Here is a 15,218-nt window from a genome sequence, read left to right as displayed (position 1 = left end):
AAGAATGCTTCTAGAACACATGCACGTTAACTTTTGTCATGCACGTCGTTAGCATCTTTTGGCTGAGCTGGCATGTGTGCCGTTAGAAGCTCACGCTCTCTGCATTTTTCATTTGCTATAAATAGCTGTAATCTCTCTTTTGTTGCTAAAGTTTTCTTCCCAAGTTATCAATAAGATTTTACCTTTATGCTTCATCATCTTCTTCAACATGGTATCTAGAGCTAAATAGTCTTCCGCTGATCTTACTTCTTCTTCAATGGCGCCTGGTACGCCTGCCAAAAATCCTCCTTATGACGATCCGTCCAATCCTTATTTTCTTCCGAACAGCGATAGCCCCGGAGTCCAACTGGTTACTCAGCAGCTGAACGGAGCAAATTATACAAGCTGGAATCGTTCAATGATCACGGCACTTATTGCCAAAAATAAGCTCGCCTTCGTCGATGGCTCGCTTCCTCGCCCACACCACTCAGATCTGCTTTTCACTCAATGGATGCGGTGTAACAGCATGGTGGTTTCATGGCTCCGCAATTCGGTTAATCCTGAAATCAGCTCAAGCATCATCTACATCGATGATGCAGCTCACATATGGAATGATCTCAAGGATCGATTCTCACAAGGTAACTTAGCCAGAATTTGTCAGCTCAAACAACAACTCTTCACTCTTAAGCAAGGTTCTGATGATGTTGGTGCTTATTTTACCAAACTACGTGTGCTCTGGGATGAATATCGTGATTATCAACCTGTACGTTGGTGTATTTGTGACAATTGTCGCTGCAACAGTTCTCGAAAATGGAATGAGTTTCAAATGCAAGAGTGCTCGATGCAATTTCTAATAGGTCTTAATGCATCCTACTCTCAGATCCGATCTCAAATTATATCTACTACGCCTTTTCCGTCACTATCTAAGATTTTTGCCTTGGTGTTGCAAGAGGAAAGGCAACGATCTATAGATTTCACTCCAACTCCTTTGACTTCTGGAAATGGAGATATCTCTGGTTCCTTGATAAATGCTGCCGGTTATGCTAGAGGTAAACCAGGCAGGGGAAAGTTCTTGTGCACCAATTGTGGAAAAACGAATCATACGGTGGATAAGTGTTTTGAGATCATTGGTTATCCTCCAGGATATGGTAGAGGTAGAGGAAAATCACAAGGTTTTACTCATGATTCTAATTCTAGATCTGTGAATCAAACAAGTGCAGGTGAAAATGCAACTGGACAGAATGGAATTGGCTCTATTTCATCATCTGATATGGCTCAGCTAGTTGCCTATCTCAAGTCTCAGCTGCAGGGGTCTTCTGTATCTGCATCGGTTCCAGTATGTGGACAAGAGACAGGAGATAACTCTGCTGCTGCACAGACCTCTCCTCCATTCAGTGGTACAATCTCCTTAGAACCTCTTATTTGTTCATCCTTTACTTCATCTTTTTGGTTGCTTGATACCGGAGCAACTCATCATGTCTGTAATTCTGCATCCATCCTCCATTCCTCTGTCAAAACTGATAATACACATGTCAATCTTCCCAATGGAAGTAATGCCAAAGTTACATGTACTGGAAGCATTACTCTCACTCCAACACTTACATTAACTTCTGTCCTGTGTGTTCCTAGTTTTTCATATAATCTTCTTTCTGTCAGTGCTCTTACTGCCTCTTCCCAATGCTCAGTAATCTTTACACATGACACCTTTACCATACAGGGAGCTTCACCGGGGACTGTGATTGGGAAGGGTAGCCGCATTGGAAACCTCTATGTTTTAGAAGCAACTCCACTCAACCAAATCAGCCATTCTCCAGTCAATAAGTTTCCAGCTGTGTCAGCTGTTATTTCTGCCGACTTGTGGCATTCTAGGCTAGGTCATCTTTCTTCAAACAAACTTCAAATGTTAGCAAGAGTTTTATCTCTTTCCAATTGTAAACATTCTCTGTGTGATATTTGCCCTTTAGCAAAGCAAAAGAAATTATCCTTTCCTAATTCTAAGCATATTTCAGTTGATGTGTTTGATCTTATTCACTGTGATATCTGGGGCCCCTATCAAACTCCCACTGTGCAAGGTTACTCCTACTTCCTGACCATAGTAGATGATCACTCTAGGTTCGTTTGGACCTTCTTGATGAAGCACAAATCTGATACTAAAGCTGTGCTCACTCAATTCTTTAGCACTGTCCTCACACATTTTGGGAAAAGAGTTAAAATCTTTAGATGTGACAATGGACCCGAATTTAGTTTGGGGGAATTGTTCACACAATATGGAACAATAGTTCATCATTCTTGTGTAGCCACCCCTCAACAAAATGCTCGAGTTGAGCGCAAACATCAACATCTCCTCAATGTAGCTCGAAGTCTCTTGTTTCAGTCTCATCTTCCTTTATCTTATTGGGGTGAGTGTATTCATACTGCTTCATACTTAATCAATAGAATACCTTCTTCTGTCCTACCTAACCACAGCACTCCTTTTGAAATGCTGTTCAAGAAATCCCCCACATACTCTCACTTAAAAGTCTTCGGTTGTCTTTGTTTTGTCTCCACATTGGACAGACACAGGACTAAATTCTCCCCTCGGGCTTCTAGATGTGTTTTCTTGGGCTATCCACCGGGTTACAAAGGGTATAAAGTCTTAGATCTTGCCACTAATCAAGTCAAGATTAGCCGAGATGTGGTCTTCCATGAACATATTTTTCCTTTTTCACACTTATCACCATCCATTTTTCCTACTCCACAATTTACTTTTCCTCCTCTTGACCACACTCCCACTGATAGTCTTATTCCTCCTGCTCCCACTGATAATACTAACTTTCCAGAGTCAACACCTCCTCTTACTTCTCCTTCTGGTGCCTCTGCATCTTCCAATGATACTGCTGCTGCTAATCCTCCAGATCTTCCTCCCTCTTCACCGCGTCCTGTTACTCGAGCTGGTCGAGTCATCAAACCTCCAGCTCACTTATCCGATTACATCTGTAATCAAGTCTCTTCTTCTCCTTATCCTCTCCATAATTACATTTCTTATTCTAGATTATCTTCACCATACTATAGATTGGTGTGTTCTCTTTCTTCTATTCCTGAACCCTCGTCCTATCATCAAGCATCTTTGTATGCTGAATGGAGGCAGGCCATGCATGCGGAGCTCGAAGCTCTTGTTCGCAATCATACTTGGATTATTACTTTGCTTCCACCTGACAAGCTGACAATTGGCTGTAAATGGGTGTTTCGTACAAAGTTCTTTGCTGATGGTTCTTTAGACAGATATAAGGCTCGTCTTGTGGCCAAAGGTTACACTCAACAAGCGGGTGTTGATTTTCTTGACACTTTCTCTCCGGTGGCCAAGCTTGTCACAGTCAAAACTATGCTATCTCTTGCAGCCATCCACGGTTGGTCCCTTACTCATTTAGATATTAATAATGCTTTCCTCTATGGTGATCTAGAGGAGGATATTTACATGGATTTGCCTCCCGGCTTACTTGATGAAAGGGGGCAGCCGTATCCTGCTGGTTCTGTATGCAAATTAAAGAAATCTTTATACGGCCTCAAGCAAGCCTCGAGGCAATGGTACCTCAAATTTTCAGAGGTTCTCAGTAAGTTTGGCTTAACTCAATCGGATTGTGATCATTCCTTTTTCTACATGAAGGATCAAGATCGTTTTCTTGGTTTAGTTGTTTATGTTGATGATATATTGGTCGCAAGCAATGATGACAGTTTGGTTACTTCCCTCAAAAATTTTCTGAGCACTAATTTCAAGTTCAAGGATCTTGGTAAACCTAGTTATTTTCTGGGTCTTGAGATCGCCCGCAACAACAAAGGGATTTACTTATGTCAACGCAAGTACGTGTTGGATTTACTTAAGGATGCAGGTCTCTTAAACTGTCGTCCTGCTTCTACCCCCATGGAATCTGGAAAACACTTGTCTTTAGACGAAGGCCCTCTCTTGACAGACTCCACTTCATATAGAAGGCTGATTGGTAGGTTGCTATATCTGTGTTTGACGCGACCAGACATTACCTTCGCCGTCCACACTCTCAGTCAGTTTCTTGCCAAGCCCTGCACAGGACATATGGAAGCTGCCGAAAGAGTGTTGAAATATCTTAAGGGTTCCATTGGTCATGGGCTCTTTTTTGACAAGAACTCAAGCGTTGATCTCTCTGTTTTTTCTGATGCAGATTGGGCATCTTGTCCAACCACTAGGCGCTCTGTCACAGGTTTTGCTGTTTTCCTTGGATCTTCTCTTATTTCATGGAAATCCAAGAAGCAATCTACTCTATCACGGTCTTCAGCTGAATCCGAATACCGAGCAATGGCCCAAGCTAGCTGTGAAGTAACTTGGGTTCGTAATCTCTTGTCTGAATTTGGGTTTTCTCCTCAGAAAGCTACACCACTCTATTGTGATAATAATGCTGCGGTGTACATCTGCAACAACCCCGTCTTCCACGAGCGCACTAAGCACATTGAGATAGACTGCCATACAGTACGCAACAAGTTCTTAGCTGGAGAGATCAAGCCAATTCACATCAAGAACAATCATCAGTTAGCAGACGTCTTCACCAAAGCGCTCCCTGCACCGGCATTGCATAATATCATGGCCAAGATGGGCTTTACTAGTATCTTCCTTCCATCTTGAGGGGGGGTATTAGAATATAAATAAGAATGCTTCTAGAACACATGCACGTTAACTTTTGTCATGCACGTCGTTAGCATCTTTTGGCTGAGCTGGCATGTGTGCCGTTAGAAGCTCACGCTCTCTGCATTTTTCATTTGCTATAAATAGCTGTAATCTCTCTTTTGTTGCTAAAGTTTTCTTCCCAAGTTATCAATAAGATTTTACCTTTATGCTTCATCATCTTCTTCAACATGAACAACAGTTTCTGGGAGAGTCTGTTGGATGGGGACAACTGATAGAGGATTATCAGAAGAGTGGGGGGCTGAAATCTGTTTGAAGGGTGAGGAGATCTCGGGAGAGTAAGTCAGAACTCTCTTAGTTGTAGACGCCTTTGACTTGAGACGTTTGCAGAGGGGCTCCGTGTCAGATGGCTCAGCAAGGGATAAGGTGGATGTCTTCTTAGCAATGGAGGGTTCAGGCATAAGACTGCCCAACTGCTCCAACGTGGTCGTTTTCTTTTCCTGAGCTAGGGCTGGGAGGTTCTGCTCAGACCCTAAAACGGTCGAGAACTCATTGAAGTCTATTAAGTCTTGGTCATCTGATGATCCCATAAAGGTCCAGAGCTTATCCAAGTCTAAAAGGTCACATGCCCAATACGGCCTTAACACTCGCCCTACCTAAACACAAAAAGCACGAGAAATTATTGACATATCATGTCATCAACTCCTAAGATTAGAAACTTATGTGTTCCTTTAAAATTAGATAGCTTTCATATTTAACAGTTACATCTAGTATCACGCTCCACGTAGAATCAAAAGGGTTAGCCGCCAACACCACATTAGGAGACTTTTCGTGTAGCAATACTTCAACGCATGCCCGCACAGAACATGCTGTTGAGTTCAGATTGTATCCTCCTTCGAGTGACATGACAATTTTTCCCCCAGCAAACTTCATCAACTACATCAAGCATCATATGCAATCACGGTGAAGAGATAAGAGATACCGAACACAGCTATGTAGTCATAGGAAAGCAAACCAGACAGCAGAATGATAAGTACAACTGTTTCAAGTACTAACCTTGTGGAGCATAATTGAGTACCCATTTGGACTAACACAACATCCCCCCAAAGGATCCCCTTTCGCTGTTCAAATTCAACACCACAAAAACTAACTTGTAAGTAAACCTTTATTAAATGAATAAACTACATTGCAAAGTGAAATTTCCGTTTGAATGGCAAAAAATGAAATGACAAAAGCAGCAAACGAAATCAATTGCATGACACAAATAAAGAATGTGATGTGCATTTTGTGATTCAAGGAAGAATCTCATATCTGGCTCAGGCAGTCAGGCTGAAGGTGTTGTTCCTCTGATGTATAATAAGTCCGATGGTGACCACAAGCACCACGCCCTAGCTTTTATTACAACTTACACGACATCTGATTTGCAATCTTCCAAATAATTTAAGAGGTGGGTTTTCACTATAGAAGTGATTGCTGTTAGGAAATTAGACGCAACTAATTCCGCCCGGGATCAAGTGTGACTCAATATTGTGGATATCGACCGATATGAAACGAGAAGAAAAATGACACCGATATTTTTAACGTGGTTCGGCCAAACTGCCTACGTCCACGGACCCATACCAATATATTAGAGAATCTCAAAAGGAGGAGTACAACAAAAATACCACACTGTATTTTGTATCTGCCTACGCAGAGGCTATCTCTCAACTCACTTTTATCACTCGTGTATAACTTCCACACTGAAGTTTTCTCTCACAAGATTTTTCTCTCTCTCTCTTTCTCTATCTCTCTCTAGCAGAAAGCTTTGATGGTTGTTTGGTGTTGTTGTGTTGGATGCTGCTGAAGAGCTCTCTATTTATAGGAAGATTTGGAGGTGGTAGGTGAGAGGTGGTTGGTGTGAGGTGGTTGGTGAAGAAGGTTGGTGGCAGCCACTTTTGACTAACAATCTCCCACTTGAAGACTGATTTCAATCTGTCTTCACACCTCGATCAACGCAGCAGCCTTTCTGTCTTTGTCATTCTAGCAAACCAATTGAAGCTGAGCACAACTTCAATTTATCAATGGTTACTGCCTTTGTAAGCATGTCGGCTGGATTTTGAGCTCCTTGGATCTTTTCAAGTATTAACACCTCATCCTCCAACAGAGATCTGATGAAATGATAACGAAGTCCAATATGCTTTGTTCTAGAATGAAATGCTGAATTCTTTGCCAGATGTATCGCACTCTGACTATCGCTGTGCAAGACATTCTTCGTCTGATCAAAACCCAATTCTGCCAACAACCCTTGTAACCAGATCATTTCTTTGCTAGCCTCGGTGATTGCCACGTACTCTGCTTCTGTAGTGGATAAAGCAACAATCTTTTGTATCTGCGAGATCCAACTAACAGCAGTCGTGCCAACAGTAAAGACATAACCGGTAGTGCTTCTCCTGCGATCTACCTCACCGGCAAAATCTGCATCTACAAAACCTTGTAGTGCTACATCACCTCGTCGAAAGCATAAGCATCTATCAGTAGATCCACGTAGATATCTCAATATCCACTTTACTGCTTCCCAATGCTGCTTTCCTGGATTTGCCATAAATCTGCTCACAACTCCCACTGCATGAGCGATATCTGGTCTAGTACAGACCATGGCATACATTAGACTTCCAATGGCTGAGGCGTAAGGAATTTTAGCCATAAAGTCTCTTTCCTCCTTAGTCTTTGGAGAGTGCTCTTTGGATAGGCGAAAATGGTTAGCTAATGCTGAGCTAACCGGCTTAGCACTGCTCATGTTGAATCTTTGCAAGATTCGATTGACGTAGTTGGCCTGAGACAACTGCAAAACACCTTTTTGCTTGTCTCTGTAAATTCTCATCCCGAGAATTTGCTTTGCTTCTCCTAAGTCCTTCATCTCGAACTCCGCTGAAAGCTGTCTTTTCAACTTCTTGATTTCGTTCAAGTCTGAGCCGGCTACTAACATGTCATCAACATAAAGTAGCAAGATGATATAGCTGGACTCGAACCTCTTGAAGTAACAACAATGGTCAGCATTGCACTTCATGTAGCCATTTTTCTGCATGAATCCATCAAACTTCTTGTACCATTGCTTTGGAGCTTGCTTCAAGCCATACAGGCTCTTTTTCAACTTGCACACCAGCTTCTCCTTTCCTTTGACAGAGAATCCATCTGGTTGTTGCATGTATATTTCCTCCTCTAAGTCACCATTGAGGAAAGCAGTTTTCACATCTAACTGCTCTAGATGCAAGTCCTCCGTTGCAACAATACTCAGGACCGATCGGATTGTTGTCAACTTTACAACCGGAGCAAAGATATCTGTGTAGTCAATTCCTTCTTCCTGTTGGAAACCTTTGACTACCAATCTTGCCTTATATCGCTTTGAACCATCATGCTCTTCTTTGATTCTGTACACCCATTTGTTGTGTAGAGCTTTCTTTCCTTTGGGCAACTCAACTAGTTCCCACGTCATATTAGAGATAAGAGATTTTATCTCTTCTTTCATTGCAAGCTCCCACTTGACAGAATCTCCGACTTGACATGCTTCTTCATAGAATTCAGGTTCACCAGCATCGGTCAGTAACATTTGATTCATGTACTTCCTGTTTGGAACATGAGGTCGAGATGACCTCCTGGGTATAGGAGTTGGAGCTGGAACTGGAGACTGTGGTGGATCAGCCTCAGAGTTGGGCTCCTCCGTCTGCAAACCTTCATCTGTTTGCTTTGATGTACTGCACTCTGCAGTATCATCTGGATCAACGTATGTTGGATCGTCACTTGTTGTGTCGGTGGACTGCACTGCATTCCTGTCCTTGTACATCACATTTTCATTGAATATGACATTCCTGCTTCGAATGACCTTCCTGTTTTTGTCATCCCAAAAACGGTACCCGAACTCATCTCCACCATATCCAATGAAAGTACATTTTAGTGATTTGGAGTCGAGCTTACTCCTGGCATTATCACTAATGTGTACATACGCGACACAACCAAATACTTTCAAGTGAGAAAGTTTAATTTCTTTGCCGCTCCAAACTTCCTCAGGTATTCTGTACTCCAATGGTACAGATGGCCCATGGTTAACGAGATATGCCGCTGTGTTGACAGCTTCTGCCCAAAATTGTGTTGGCAGTCCTGCATGTATCCTCATGCTCCTAGCTCTTTCTGTCAACGTCCGGTTCATGCGTTCTGCAACTCCATTTTGTTGTGGTGTCCCTGGCAACGTCCTTTCTAACTTGATGCCATCCTGGTAACAAAATTTCTTGAACGCCATATCTTCGTATTCTCCACCATTATCGGATCTCAACTTCTTTATCCGTAAGCCAGTTTCATTTTCCACCATGGCCTTCCACTTCTTGAACGCCTCGAACACCTCTGACTTGTGTCTCAAGAAGTAAACCCACACCTTTCTCGAGTGGTCATCGATGAAAGTCACAAAGTAAGACTTTCCGCCATTGGATGAAACTGCTGCTGGGCCCCAAACATCTGTGTGGACTAACTCAAGCTTTACTTACTTCGGAGTTCTACCACTGGTATTGAAACTCACCCTCTTCTGCTTCCCGTAGATACAACTTTCGCAAAAGTCTATATCAACAGACTGAAGCTCTGGTAGTTTCCCTTTCGAATGCATATACTTGAGCCCTTTCTGGCTTATGTGCCCAAGTCTTTGGTGCCACAGATTTGCATTCTTCTTGCTATCAGCAACTGCAATTGTCACACACGCATTCATCGTTGTGTATAGGCTTCCAGTATCCTTGCCACGTGCAAGAATCATTGCGCCCTTAGTGATTTTCCAATAATCACCAGAGAAGTGTGTATCACATCCTTCTCTTGACAATTGCTTGACGGAGATCAAGTTCTTCCTCAACTCTGGAATGTGTTTCACGTCCTTCAATTTCCATACAGATCCATTGAGTTTGATCTGTACTTCTCCTATGCCCACCACGCTGCATGGATGATCATCTCCAAGATATACTTCTCCGAAATTTCCCGACATGTAATTTATGAAGGAATTTCGATTCGAGGTGGCATGGAAAGATGCTCCAGAGTCTATGACCCAATACTCGGCCCTTTTCTCCATGGAACATATCAAGGCATCGCCTTCTTCTTCAGCCACAACATTGGCTTCGGTCTTTGTCTCGTTTCCCTTTGAAGGTACTTTACACTGCGTTCTGTAGTGTCCGACCTGACCACAGTTCCAACATTCAACAGACTTTGATTTGTTGGAATTCTTGTGGATCCTGGAGCTCTGTCTGCCATTCCTTGACTTGCTCCGTCCACGCCCTTGACTTCTGTTTGAGTTTCTGCCTCTGCTTTCTGCATTTAAAGCGGCACCTGAAGTGGAGACTACATCTGACTGCCTCCGGATCTCCTCGGTTAAGATCATGCTCACGACATCATCGAACTTCATTTTGGACTTACCGGCAGAGCTGCTAATGGCCGTAACTGTGCCATTCCAGCTCTCAGGTAACTGCCCAAGAATTAACAAAGCCCGGACCTCATCATCGAATTTGATGTCCACCGTGGTAAGTTGGTCCGTCACTTCGTTGAACTCGTTCAAATGTTCTCCAAATCTTCCGCTCTCCGTCATTTTCATATTGAACAATTTCTTGATCAAATGAACTTTATTTGCTGCAGACGGCTGCTCGTACATGCTGGATAAAGCTTTCATGAGAGACGCTATTGTCTTCTCATGCTTTATGTTGAAGGCGACTGACTTTGATAAGGTCAGTCTGATTGCGCCGAGTGCTTTTCGATCAAGCACCTCCCACTCGTCGTCCTTCATATCCACTGGCTTTTCCTTCAAGGGCTTATACAGGTCCTTCTGGTACAAGTAATCCTCCATTTGCATTTTCCAAAATCCAAAATTCACACCATTGAATTTTTCCATTTTGGAAATTTTATCGTCTGTCGACATTGCTCCCACTCGATCAAAAAACACGATAATTTTCTCAAAAAATTCGTTTCTGATGTGGAGGTTCAGTTTACACTGCAACCACAGAGCATACTAAGAATTTTAAAAGAATAATTACCGTTGCGCACGAAACACTGTTCGCAAAATTTACTATTCACGAATTCACTATTCACGTGAATAGTACCAGCGCAAGAAAAAAAAATTCGCCACCAACGTGGCTCTGATACCAGTTGTTAGGAAATTAGACGCAACTAATTCCGCCCGGGATCAAGTGTGACTCAATATTGTGAATATCGACCGATATGAAACGAGAAGAAAAATGACACCGATATTTTTAACGTGGTTCGGCCAAACTGCCTACGTCCACGGACCCACACCAATATATTAAAGAATCTCAAAAGGAGGAGTACAACAAAAATACCACACTGTATTTTGTATCTGCCTACGCAGAGGCTATCTCTCAACTCACTTTTATCACTCGTGTATAACTTCCACACTGAAGTTTTCTCTCACAAGATTTTTCTCTCTCTCTCTTTCTCTATCTCTCTCTAGCAGAAAGCTTTGATGGTTGTTTGGTGTTGTTGTGTTGGATGCTGCTGAAGAGCTCTCTATTTATAGGAAAATTTGGAGGTGGTTGGTGTGAGGTGGTTGGTGTGAGGTGGTTGGTGAAGAAGGTTGGTGGCAGCCACTTTTGACTAACAATTGCAGGAGTTCAATGCAAGACTCAATAAAAAGCAACCCAGCTACATACTCAAGTATTTATGTTCTTCCCAAACAGTCGATAGTTCAAAGGGCAACAATTTCTTTCGAGTGTTCTAAAGTACATCGACATCACAGTTTGATCTTTTCAGAAAAATTCAGACACCATACTTAGTAGTAATTGTTTTTTTATGGTATTATTAGTACTTGTCCTCCATTCTGTGGCATATATGCGTACTCGTTTCTTTTTTTTATTGAAAAAAAAATCTCTAAAGTCGTTATTTAAAAAACATGAAATTGACAAACTACAGCTCAATCTATGAGCCTGAAAAGTGTGTAAAAAGTGTAAGTTGGATGATAAAGATGAGTAAACAGACATGGTATAAAGATTCAAAGACCGGAATTTCATGAAGTACAGGCTGTACAGCAAACTAAGAAAATGATGCATAACAAGATGCCAGAAGTATATTAAGAGACACATAAGGAAGTTAGACAACCTGCATCAAATCCGGCAGAGATGATTATCATGTCGGGTTCGAATTCCTTAGTAATGGGGATCAATATGTGGTCCCAAACAGCGAGGTAGTCAGCATCTCCACACTTGCCGTGCTCCCAAGGGACATTAATGTTGTGACCAGCACCTGCCCCTTCCCCGGTCATGATATATGAGCCATCATCACCAGTTGGATAGAATGTGCCAAAGTCATGTCTAATATAGTGGAGAAAACACGATAAAAAAAATTACCCAACATGGCAAGTAACAATATCAAGGACATTACTAAGAGTCAGTATCACAATTGTAGGTTTGAAAAACTCTCTTTAATCGGGTTCCCTTATAGAGAAATAAATATATACAAGAGGCAAACTTCATAACTTGGTTGAATTGGGGCATTTGATCATCCAAAAAAAAGGCAAAAGTTCACATTCTAAGAGTATAGATTATCATATATAAATTTTCCATATACCTATGCACCGAGAAGACAAGTACTCGAGGATCTTTGTAGAACATTTTTTGAGTACCATTTCCATGGTGTACATCCCAGTCAACTATAAGGATTTTGTTGATCCCCAATTCTTGCTACATTGTGAAAAGTAGTCACATAAGTTCATTAACAGGCATCGAACTCTCAGATATTTAAGACAGAAACAAATACTCACTCTTTCGTTCAGAAGATAACTTGCGGCAATAGCAACATTGTTATAAAGGCAAAAACCCATTGGTTCACCTTCCTCAGCATGATGACCAGGAGGCCTCACAATAGCGAAGGCTGAATCAATTTCCCCTTTGGCAACTTTTTCTGCAGCCTAAAGTAGCAAATGAGAGAGTATTATCAATGAAAAAGATTACTGAATCAAATTTTTCTAAACTATAAAACCAAGTGAATGTAACATCTGACTTGCTACTTCATAATTGCCAGAGACATAATTTCTTAACGATATACATTTCACAGAAAAATATTGTAGAATATGTCGTGTTCACCAATCTCAAAAATCATACCTCTATGACAGAGCCAGCAGCAAGACAAGCAGCTTCAGTTGAACCCTCATTGAAATATATAGAGTCAAATTTTTCAGCAATTCTTTTTCTCTTTGACTTAGTGTTTTTGGAACTAATATTCTTAATCAAAGTGATATGGTTTTTGGTGTGAACCAAGGCTAAATGATTATCTTCTGCGGCCTTGGCCTTCAAAATAATACACCTGGAGAAAGTGAGGCTAATATCGTTCAGAACAAAACAATCCTGTTTCTACAACCCAAAAACAGTAATTCAAAGTATAGCAAAAGTTAAAAGTTTGTGGCGAAAGGCAACCTAACGAAACCTATACATCATTACACAACCTAAAACCGAACCACAAGCTCTCTCTCTATCACACACACACACACACACACGTTATGGGGTGAAAGAAGGGACCTTTTGGCGAGGCCAGAAGAATTGAGGAGGTCCCAGATGACCCGAATTCGATCAGGGCATTCAACATGATCCTTTTCATGAGGAGCGTAGTGTTTATACATCCGCTCGTCAAATATCAAACCCACCCGCTGGTTTCTAGTGCTAACACTGTCGTCGCTACTTCTGCTCATTTTCTTCTTTTCTTTGTTTTTCTTTCTTGGCGGTGACAAGCCCAAGTTTGAATTTTGCCGGTGGAACAACACACTCACACAGTCAAACTGTACAGAGGAGAGAGGAAGTGAGAGAATCCTTTTCTTTGGCGCTCTTTCTTTCTATGGTGCGGTGTTTGGGGTTAGGGGATAAAGCCCAAAGATTTGTTTTGAGCCGAAGCCCAAAACATTAAATGTCCATAATGGTTTATCAATAGGCACAATTCTTTAACCGTACCACATTAACAGTACCAACTAACAAAACTACCTCCAGACCATATATATTTATCTAACAATTAGAAAATAGATATGAAAGTATGTTTCTTTTGAAGAGTTAATTAATAGTTATCTAACAATTAAAAGGTAGATATGAAAGTATGTCTTTTTCGAAGAGTTAATAGTTCAATCTGTTCGTTTTCGCTTGTACTGCATTTATTTGGATGGATAAATTTATTCATTTAAAAATATAAATAACAAAAATTTATGCTTTCAAATATTTCTTTTTTTTTCCAACATTTGATACAAAAAAGATGTTTACCATTTTTCCTTCCTTATTTTAACTTCAAGGATGAATAATATTATCCATCCAGTGAAAATAAGGAAGGAAAAATAGTGAAAATCTCTTTTGTGTGTCAAATGTTGGAAAAGAAAGAAGACATTTCAAGACATAAATTTTTATTATTATTCATTTTTCATGAATAAATTTATCCATCAAAATAAACACAGCCGTAATAAAAGGAAATAGTATCCATTAATATAAAAATTAATAATACTAATCTTTTTTGGTGTAAACATACTAATATACATTTTAATGATATTCAAAAATAACTAAAAAAATCCACCAAACTGCATCACCTCCTCCTAAACTCATATTGTCGCCATTCCCTTTTCTTCTTTCTGCATGCGTTGTTGTCGTCACTAAACATTTCTCTCTCTCTCTCACCGCCACCGCCACCCCCCTCCCCATCTTGCACCGCCTCTGTCATCCACCACCGTTGTTGCTGCTACGGCGCAACCATTATTGCCGCTATGTCATTCGCTTGTCTTTCTTTCTTTCTCTTCCTGCGTTGCATTGATATCTACCTCATTTCTTCTTCTTTTTTTCTTTTTGATAAATTACATAAATAAATAAAGAAATTCAAAGATCGCCCGACGAAGGACTTGAACCCATCCACCTTAGATCTTAGGCATTAACCTTCTACCGCTAGATCAATGCACACACACTATCCACCTTCTTGCTTTCTCTCTCTCTCTCTCTGTATTGCATCGATTTGGACCGCCTCGATCTACGCTACTTCTCTCTCGATTCTCCACCGTCGTGTTCAAACACTTAACGCCATTGTCACCTCCGAATGTCGCCACTAAATTTGCAACTATTACACCCTTTTGCAAGAAAAGAGTGCAATATTATACAATTTTTCGCAAAATCGTGTAATAATCACAGTGATTGTATAATAATGTATTTTACATTATTACACTTTTTTTTTGTAAAAGTGTGTAATTGTGAAAAATATATATATAGTACTATAAAATATGATGTTAGATATTTTCCGCGGCTAATACATAATTTTGCAAAATCATGTAACTAAAAAAAAGCGTTTAATAATGTATTTTACACTATTATACGAGACAAGGATATTTTGGTCTCAAAAGCTTCTATTTTTCATAATTTTATTCATATAAATAAAATTTCCTTTTACTATATAGTTTTAGCTAGAATGGGGTGTGTAGCCTTTGCTCAAACTAACCTGAACTGGTGGTTCCAACTCGAAATCAGGCCATTGGCAAAGGTTTGGCCCAAAACTGTTGATCAAGGGGCGCCTCAAAACCGGAACCGACTAGACCAAAGGTTGATTGCAGTTATATTTTCTTGAGCCTGTGAACTGATGATTAATA

At 40.8% G+C, this 15,218-nt stretch overlaps 1 protein-coding gene across 1 annotated transcript; it reads right to left on the bottom strand.

The window, feature by feature from the left end:
* Positions 1–4,815: 4,815 nt before the first annotated feature.
* LOC131023576 (histone deacetylase 5-like) lies at positions 4,816–13,438 on the bottom strand. The gene is made up of 8 exons (XM_057953119.1): positions 13,135–13,438; positions 12,721–12,922; positions 12,381–12,527; positions 12,188–12,300; positions 11,720–11,931; positions 5,666–5,730; positions 5,375–5,545; positions 4,816–5,265 (listed from the first exon to the last, which is right to left on the bottom strand). Exons 1-8 carry the CDS (start codon positions 13,302–13,304, stop codon positions 4,816–4,818), a joined length of 1,530 nt encoding a protein of 509 aa, XP_057809102.1. The 5' UTR covers positions 13,305–13,438.
* Between the last annotated feature and the right edge of the window lie 1,780 nt (positions 13,439–15,218).

This window comes from Salvia miltiorrhiza, chromosome 4 (genome assembly GCF_028751815.1).
Source record: "Salvia miltiorrhiza cultivar Shanhuang (shh) chromosome 4, IMPLAD_Smil_shh, whole genome shotgun sequence".
NCBI lineage: Eukaryota > Viridiplantae > Streptophyta > Magnoliopsida > Lamiales > Lamiaceae > Salvia > Salvia miltiorrhiza.
Note: the sequence above shows the minus strand (reverse complement) of the source record. Positions and strands in the feature narration are given on the sequence as shown.